At 37.0% G+C, this 8,671-nt stretch overlaps 1 protein-coding gene across 2 annotated transcripts in view; it reads left to right on the top strand.

The window, feature by feature from the left end:
* PTBP3 (polypyrimidine tract binding protein 3) overlaps positions 1-8,671 on the top strand; it is a 108,563-nt gene that overhangs the window by 6,340 nt on the left and 93,552 nt on the right. Inside the window, exon 2 of one of the 2 annotated variants that reach the window (XM_025208984.1) lies at positions 2,361-2,394. The exons of the other annotated variant lie outside the window; for it this stretch is intronic. Within the exon in view, the coding sequence (XP_025064769.1) occupies positions 2,361-2,394 (34 nt within the window). The remainder of the gene's footprint in view (positions 1-2,360; positions 2,395-8,671) is intronic. 2 annotated transcript variants of the gene reach the window in all.

Raw genomic sequence — 8,671 nt, 5'->3', positions numbered from 1 at the left:
CCAATGTCTATTCCCCTCCACAGACTTACCTGCAGGGAGCTGCTTTCCATGCTGCCTGTCTGCATTTGATGCATGTGTACACCTGGGCGCATGCATATGGTGTCTAGGGGCCCTGGCCAGAGGGCATATTATATTTATTGGTACATTATGGCTACCCTTGCCAAAAAGAACTGTTAGCTGATAATGGTAATTTTCCTGTTATCGGTGTTGATTTGATATGGCACTAATATATCAGTGCACATCTTCTATAATAGTAGGTTGCTTTTGAATTTGAACCTTTCTTTGCTTGGTAATATGCAGCACGTAAGGTGTTCTTTTTAATTATGTCAAGATGAGAATTTATGTATAGTGTAACTGCTCCCTCAGTTCAGAATAAAGAAATCTATTTTGTGTATGCAATTAAATATTTTAAACTCCTTAAATTGAATAACCTGAAATACTCCACCCCCTCCCCCACCATTTTTAATGTTCAGTGAGAGCATTTGCATCTTGTAGACTTGCCTTTTTGGTCATACGAAGCCTAGAAAAACGGGGTCCCAAGCTAGTTGGTTTATAGGCACCTCTTCTATACAAATATTAATAATCTTCCACATGCAGGTTGGACACAACATGGACCCTGTTCCTTCTGTAACTTCCTTTTGTGTGTTAAGGGTCTAATTCTTGTCCCTCAGCAATGTGAATTTTTAAGACTTAAATCTAGGTCAGTGCAGGTCTTTTCCTGATTTTATAGTTTGTGTGTGTGCACGCATGCATATATACCACAACATACCCCCTTCCTTCCCCCTGCCCCCTCCTCCCCCAACATTTAGACCAGGATCTGCTGTAGATCTGTAGAAACCTTGCTTCTTGTCACTGTTGGCTTGTTTCGAATCTCATCCACTACACAGCATCTCATCTTTGCTGTTGAAGGACTGAGCAGTAATAATGCAGTTATTTCCTGTAATGCAGTGGAGGCTTACAAGGGGCAAAGTTAAGTTTGTCTGGGTATTTCCTAACTATAGAAAGCATTATTTTACCATCTTAACATTCTTATGTTGTGTGATTTTTTTTTTTTTTTTTTTTTTTTTGGTAACCTTTTCTGTAAAAATATTATAAAAAACAGACTTAGTTTAAGCAAGATCACTTCTCAATATCATGGCCCAGAGAAGTATGTTCATTACAGTAAGAGTTCATGCAAAAACTTATTTCTTTAAATAAATATCATAGGTATTGAAATAGGCAAAATCCATTTTCTGTTCATGCGAGGGAAGAGGCGCATCTTAGTATGATCCAGTTTCATATGTATCCATTTACACTGTATCCTTTATAGATGATTCAAGTTGCTAATGGATTTAATAGCAACATGATGTTGCCTAATTTTAATAATTCAGTTTTCAATATGAACAGCGTGTTAAAAAATAAGTAATCCGAGACAGCTTCAAAGGTAATATTATACAGTTACTTATAACATTGTGTGTACGTAAAGAATACAAAATGGAACGAACAAAATGTTGCTTAAATTTTTTTTAGTGGTATTTAGTTCATGGCTTGCCAAAGCCCTGCTTTTCCACTATAAATACCTATGAATTTTGGCCAGTAGAAAAGAAGGCTCAGGCTTTGGGCTGTTAAACTGTAGTAGGTGTATTAAAAATATGATGACATTGTCTGGTTTGCATGTGAAATATGATTTAACCATTAAAACTCAGTTAAATCATAATTAATAAAAAAATATTGAGTGATTATTGTTTATGCGACCAGCTGCATGCATGGTTGGGATACTTAGATAAGCTTTCAAATGCCTTGAAGACCGACCTCCCTCCTTCCTTTTTCTACCCAATGGGTAGGGAGGGGTAAATTTAATTGAGGATCCCTCCATAGTTTGTATTTTCTGATACTTTCCAGATGTAAGCCAGTGAAGTTTATAGGATACAACGTTGTTGCTTCTGTAAGCTCATTAACACATTGGTTTGGTTTTCAAGAACAGCAGAAACTTGAATTTCAAAATGATTCAGTCCACACCTGTATTTTCAGGGGAAGGGGAGAGGCAAACTTTACTGTCCTGTCTTTGTCTTATTTCGTTTTAGTAAGGGAATGAAATGCAAAAATGTCTAATTGTGCATGTACTCTAATGCAGCATTTGACGATAATTTGCTTTCACTTGCTGTTGATACCATCAGCTGAAACTGCTTTTTTCATACTGTGCATTATTAGACTATCCAGTTTCCTTTACTAAAAAAAAGAACATTCCACAACTCATCGCATTCTTTTATAATTTATAACAATGTTTTTCTTTCTTCCTTAACCTTATTTACCACTGTCTTTACAATAACTTGCTCTCTAACTTTTTCCATTTTCTCTCTTCATTTTTTTTTTTCATACAGTGTTGTTACAGATCTTATAGCAGTCGGTTTAAAGGTAGGAATCTTTTTCTATCCTTTCATATGCGCTTGTTACCCTCCTTATTTATAACACATTTTATTTCTTGCTGATGTCATATTGATGTTCACATGCATCATGTTTTATTGTGCTACTTACGTCTGTGCAATCAATGTTCCTCTACCTTTATTTCAGCCTTTGGTAATTTTATAGTAAACAGTGCCCATCGATTAATCTTTTGTTCTTTACAAGCCTGTGTGAATTTTTTTCTGACTAAATGTCATGCAGTTCTATTTGTTGGAGATTAACTTTAGGGGTATGATGCTATTAGTATTTCTGTTTCCCTGGTCTTAGTATAGAAACAAGCTATTGCTGGTTTTCATATTTAATCTACCAAAATGTAACAGGGATGCTTGATGTATATATTGTTTCTAGTTGAGACGTATTATGTGCGTGTGTAAAATATATTGTGGGCGTATGTAATATTTTTTCCTAAGAATTTGGTTCTCAGGCCCATTTAACATTTAAGTCTTGTGCAGGTTTTAGTAAGAAACTGGAGTCAAATATTTTAAAAAGTCTAGTTTATCATCAGTGTTACCAGTAGGATTCTTTTTGCCAGAGACCCCCAAGGATTTACGCAGCCTCTCATCCAATTTGGTATCAAGTGAACTTTAATAGTAATCCCTAATCACTATTACAAGTTTCCTCCCTGTAATACAACCTGACAGGTGGCTCCTTTTAGATGTTACAGCAGTGACCTTTGGTAGTACTGGCCTTGGATCTTCTGCTGGGTGTGTGGGATGTTTGTTTCTGGTTTTCCTGCAGTTCAAGCAGAAATTCCACAACTGCCCTTCATCTCCCTGGAGTAACAGCATGAACACAACTGTCCCTTTGTTTGTCTGTTACTTTTGTAACTTTCTCATCCCAAATTGGCCAGTCCTCAAGTTCCTTACCTCATCTTTTTAGACAAGGAACTCCAATCATATTCAGCTGTTAGTTTCATGCCTTTTTAGGGAAACTGATGTACCTGGTTCACCCAAGGTACCAGTCACAGCACTCACTTTTTCCCACTGCCTTATAAGGCACTCTGTACTATTTTATTGCTTAGTTCTGGGAAGGCCTAGACTTATGCTAAGAGGCTTAGCATAACTCAGTTTGCCCACTACGATCGGCGTTACTTTTGTTTTGTGGTATTAGCTATAGGCCTGGGCCTCATTGGCTAGGGACAGAAATTCCACATAAATCACATAAGGGATCAGTTCACAGTTGTAACACAACAGAAGCTCAGTGCACATAAAGTGTCTTAAAAATGGCCAAAGCTGTCTTAAGATATAGTATCTTAAACCTGGATGGATATAGTATCAGACTTAACTGATTTTAGGTTAAATTGGTTTATTAAACTTCTGTCTGACATCCCTTTGAAATTCAAATGAGCTCACAGTTGCTCAACATCCCTCACCTCCCCTGCAAACTTCCCCCTCACAGGGTGGGCAGGCTAGCCTTGGCCCAAGCTGTCTGCTCTAGCGCCCCCGGCTCCTGGCTTGGGCCACTTCAGGCGTGTGGCTGCGTTTCCAGAATCAAAAGTGAATGTCTGTTCACTTGCTTAGTGGTTCAATCTGCACAGTTTAGACTAACCTACAAAAATTGAATTAATTCAGCCTTGGGCTTCTTGACTGTCTGTACTTAGCTATTGTGCTCAACATTACTCATTTTATACAGTTGTGTGTGACTAAGATATACATCTGCATATAGACATGTGACCAAATTAAGACTGCTTCATGATTTTAATATTGAATGTGTTGATTGTATGAACCTTTCTGGGTAGGGCAGGATATGAGCGCACAAATAAGCATTTAGATAAACTTTTTTTAGGTATTTGGAAGGGAACATTCACTTGCCTTGAGATTAGCCACAGTGGGCAAAAAGTGGGATAATTTCCTCAAAAATATATTCTAGCTCACTTTCTTCCTTCTTCTCAAATTAAAAACAAAACAAAGCTACTAGCTAAGCATGAGTAAAAAGCTAGTTTTAGTTCTAGTAAGCACGCTTGAGGGATTAAACTGGAGGCATCGTAATACATGTTAAAGTTTCTAAAACCTCTCGAGTAACAGGTTTATTGAATACAGGATCAATTTAGAGATTACACTACAAAGAGAAACTGTCACTTTCATTTTTATTTTTGAGATGTACCTTGAAGAGGAGGTCCAGCTTCTGTCATGACATCGTTTCAGTTTCAGACAAAGTAGGGGGAATCAATATGGTTAAGTGCCAGCCTTATAAACCAGTGGTTCTGAACCAGGGTACTACAAGACATTGTCAGGGGTTGCTGCAATGCAGGTGCTGTTGCTGTGGTAGCACTGGCCATTTAAAACTGCCCCACATGCTCCTCCTACGTTAGGACTGTCTGATTAGCCGGAAGCAGGCAGAAGCTAACTGATGCTGTAGCCTAGCCCTTCCTGTCTGTGTGGACAGGGAAGGGCTACGCAGCATAATGCAACCCCTATTTGCGTTCAGAGACTCTTAATATAGGAGGGGCGTACTTGTGTGCCACAGCTCCTTCCCAGGCTTGCTGTGCAGTAGTAGGCCTGGTGCACTTTCACCTGGAGTCAGCAGAACCTGGTTGCCTCAACTTACCTCAGTGCTTTGTCAACACCAACAATGGTTATCAATCGCGGTACTGCCACATTCAAAACAAATGGTAACCATTGTTCTAAACTAAACATAATTGGGTTAGGATAGCTTTTGCTTTCGTTCCTTTAAAAAAAAAAAAAAAACCTGTCCTGGGTGAGTTTTTTGTTATAGTTTAAATGATTCAAAGGATATGAAAATACTTAATGGCAACTTTTGTTGAAGTTTGGATGATGACCTGGGAAATGTGTTTTCTGCTCTTGGCTCTACAACTGACTGACTTTGTGACTTGGGATAATGAGAATTTTTCCTCCACTTCTTGATCTGTGAAATGGGGATAATCATTTTCAATATCTGGAATAAACTAAGCTGTTTAATATTTGTAAGACTCCTTAAGATGCACAGAGGAAAGGTACTGTAGGAGCAAGTGCCTATATAATTGTACTTTTTTTCCCCTTTCAGTCATTTCTGTGTTCTGTTTGTGACACATCTGTCCAGTAGAAGGAATAACATAAACTTAAAAAGAAATGTAACAGGAAAATAAAGCTTTCAAGGAACATCTTTACTAGTGTATACTGTGCTTGATTATACTCAAATTTTCTTTAGATATACCAATATTTGTAAAAATATTATATAAAAAGCCACCTAAAGGAAGATTCTGTCATGTGTAGTTCCCATAGAATATTAAAAAATTGGCCCTTACTTCTAAAAGATGTCGCTTATACCATAAAAGTATGTTCTAAATATAATTAGCATTACTCAACTTAGTAGACTGCAGGAGTTGATTTTAAAAATTAGCAGTAATGTGTGTTATAGAACTATTCCATTGTTTCCTCTTGAGGTAGTGAGAACACCCTCTTGGTTCTTTATTAAGACCTTCCTCTAGCAAATTAAATGCAAAGTGCTGCTAAAAGGCTAGATTTACTTGAAATCCATAACTTGTCTGATTTTTATCTTCTATTGAAAGTTTGGGTCATTTAAAACAAATTCTATTAATCTAAATATTGCATGGGGGATATGCAAAAAACCCCAACACCCACCCTTTTTCAGTAGGGCTGAATATTTAGTAATATAAAACTGATATAGAAGGTTCATAATGTTTTTAGATAAATGCTTCATTTCCACAAACCTTTACATTTGTTTAATTGGACACGTAACAAGACTGACATGAGGATGTTACTTCTTGAGATGGTTGCCCTGTGCATAATTAATCTACAGCTGGTTTTGTAACTAAAGGATACATTAACACTTGATTTTAATATAAATTACAAACCTTAATGGCATTTTAACCTGTGGAGTCAAAACCTTATGTACTAAGCACATATGTTTAACATGGATTACAGACTTAATGCAGAAAATAATGTTGGCATTTTCATTTTGAATGATCAGAACTTTCTTTCCTTATGAACAAAAATACATGCTGTATAAAGATGCCATCTGCCCATCCAGCTTCCAGGCCTTCTGTTCATGATACTTCTTTTAAGAAATGGTGTGGTTTTGGAGTGGAAGTCTGTAAAATGTCAAATTGTTTCTATACCTGTATCAATTAGGTAAACATGTACAAATATCTAAGGAAGGCATAGTGCATTGGGGTGGCACTGCTGACTCCTGAAATATAATCCAGATTACCATATTGTAATGCACCAGTGTAGCACTCTTTTCAGATGTGCATTACATTACTATAAAAATGGTATACTTTGTAATTGCATCTTCACTTTTCTACCTGCTTACATGTATACAATCTAAATGAGGCTATAGTTGGTCTCCACAGTTTTTAGTTAGTGCAGTTATGTTGGTGTAAGGTAGCTTGCTGTTGACAGCATCTTGGCTAAAAGTTCTTTGGTGCACAACATTTGTTTGGCTATGATGACTACCTTGGAAATATGAATAAGCTGTTTTTGGGTCTGAAGTAAACAGAAATGACTGAATATGTTCAAGGAGTGTTTGTTAAACAAGTGCTTTTAACACTTTTAACTGCCTATCTTAGAGGATTAGGGCAGTTTATGAAAAATCACACAGCACATGTACTGGAGTTAGTGTAATATACTGAGTTTAAAAAGGGCAGTCAAAGGTGTAAACTTTAGAAAACAATTAGGCTTCAAAACACAATTTCAAAGTATTGGCTTAATTTTTGTGAAAGCTAAATTAGTGGGCACAGTGTTGTTTAAATCTTCAGTGAGAATTATAGAAATAGCTTCCTAGTAATTTAATTTGCCTGTATTTTGGCATCTGATCCTGACTGTCAAATTGTGAGAGAATTAAGACATGGGACATACAAAGTATGCTTAAAATAAAAGATCTCAGATGCATGCAACAGATTCCTTTCAGTATGACAAAATAACGTAATGATGGAGTTTATGAAGGAGGAATGGAGAAGCCAAAATTTAGAACTGAACTGCATATCATTTTGAAACTACGTTTAATATCGCTAGGCTAAAGTCCACTTCATTTTTTTTTTAAATAGCTGTCAGGTTGGCAACTCACCTTGGACCACTGATGATCACTCTGATTACCCAACGTACTCTGTGTTGAGTATTGGGTTATTAATGGGCCTTAATGGTACTGGAGTATGGAGCTAGTTCCTGTGGTGTCTGCGAGTTGGTCTTCTATGGAGAGTTCAGAAAGCATTAGATTAAAAAGTTAGTGCTTTGCTCTTCTTTTTCTCCTCTTTCAAATTAGCATTGGTAGTGGAGGATTAGCGGTTTCTTATCTCCTAACATAGTTCTTTTCCAGTGGGAGCAATGATGCTGGTATAAATTGAGCTAATTAAACCAAGTTTAATTTTATTCCCACAAGATCAGCACTGTATTCCACAGCACTAAAAGTATGTGTATGGTGGATGGAGAAAGAAAAGATAGAAAATGAAAGAGTCTAAAATAATGAACAGAAAAAGGAACAAAAGTGGGGCTCGGGGCAGATGTCTCTGTAGTTCCCCAAACTGAAGTCTACAGAGCATGCATGTTTTCTGGAAAGTTGCCAGGGATGGCTTTTGTACTTTGCAGCTGCCAAATTGCATTAGTGAATGTTAATGCTCCATACAGGTTGCCACAAGGATGTTAAGATTGGGAAGGGGAGGAGGAGTCAACATGAACACAGGTTTTTTGGGGGGGTTGTTGTTATTCTCTGTATTAAATTGCCCCTGCTGGTAAAATTTTAAGAATCCTGGCCTACTAGTGACTTCCCTTACATGGCGAAGCAGCAAAGGAGCAAACAAACTTCACTATTTATTTTGGATCTTGTGATGAGCTTGAAGTTAATCAGAATAGTCATCAGTTTTTTCAGATGAATCGCTCCTATATGTGCCAATAGACTGTTGGACGAGGGATGAAATAAATGTAAGGCTAGAAAGGTAAAAATTCAAGTGCGATACTAAGTAAATAGTATTGGTAATTATGAACATGTATAGAAAGAAACCTGTGAGGACTAAATACTCGTGTGGAAAAGGCAGATAATTTCTTACTGCCTTTACGGAAGAAATGTATATATGAATCGATTATTTTAACCAACTGACATAATATCTCCAACTCCTACACTTCGTTTCTTTAGTAGACATGAAAGGACATGTATATGTTAGTGTCAGCACTGCAAATACATTCAAATAACATTGAAATGATGGTTGCAGCAGAGTCCTTGAACTGCTTTGTGTAAGGACAATTTGCTTACACTCAAGAATGTTTACATCTTGTAG

Source organism: Alligator sinensis, unplaced genomic scaffold, assembly GCF_000455745.1.
Source record: "Alligator sinensis unplaced genomic scaffold, ASM45574v1 scaffold371_1, whole genome shotgun sequence".
Lineage (NCBI taxonomy): Eukaryota > Metazoa > Chordata > Crocodylia > Alligatoridae > Alligator > Alligator sinensis.
Note: the sequence above shows the minus strand (reverse complement) of the source record. Positions and strands in the feature narration are given on the sequence as shown.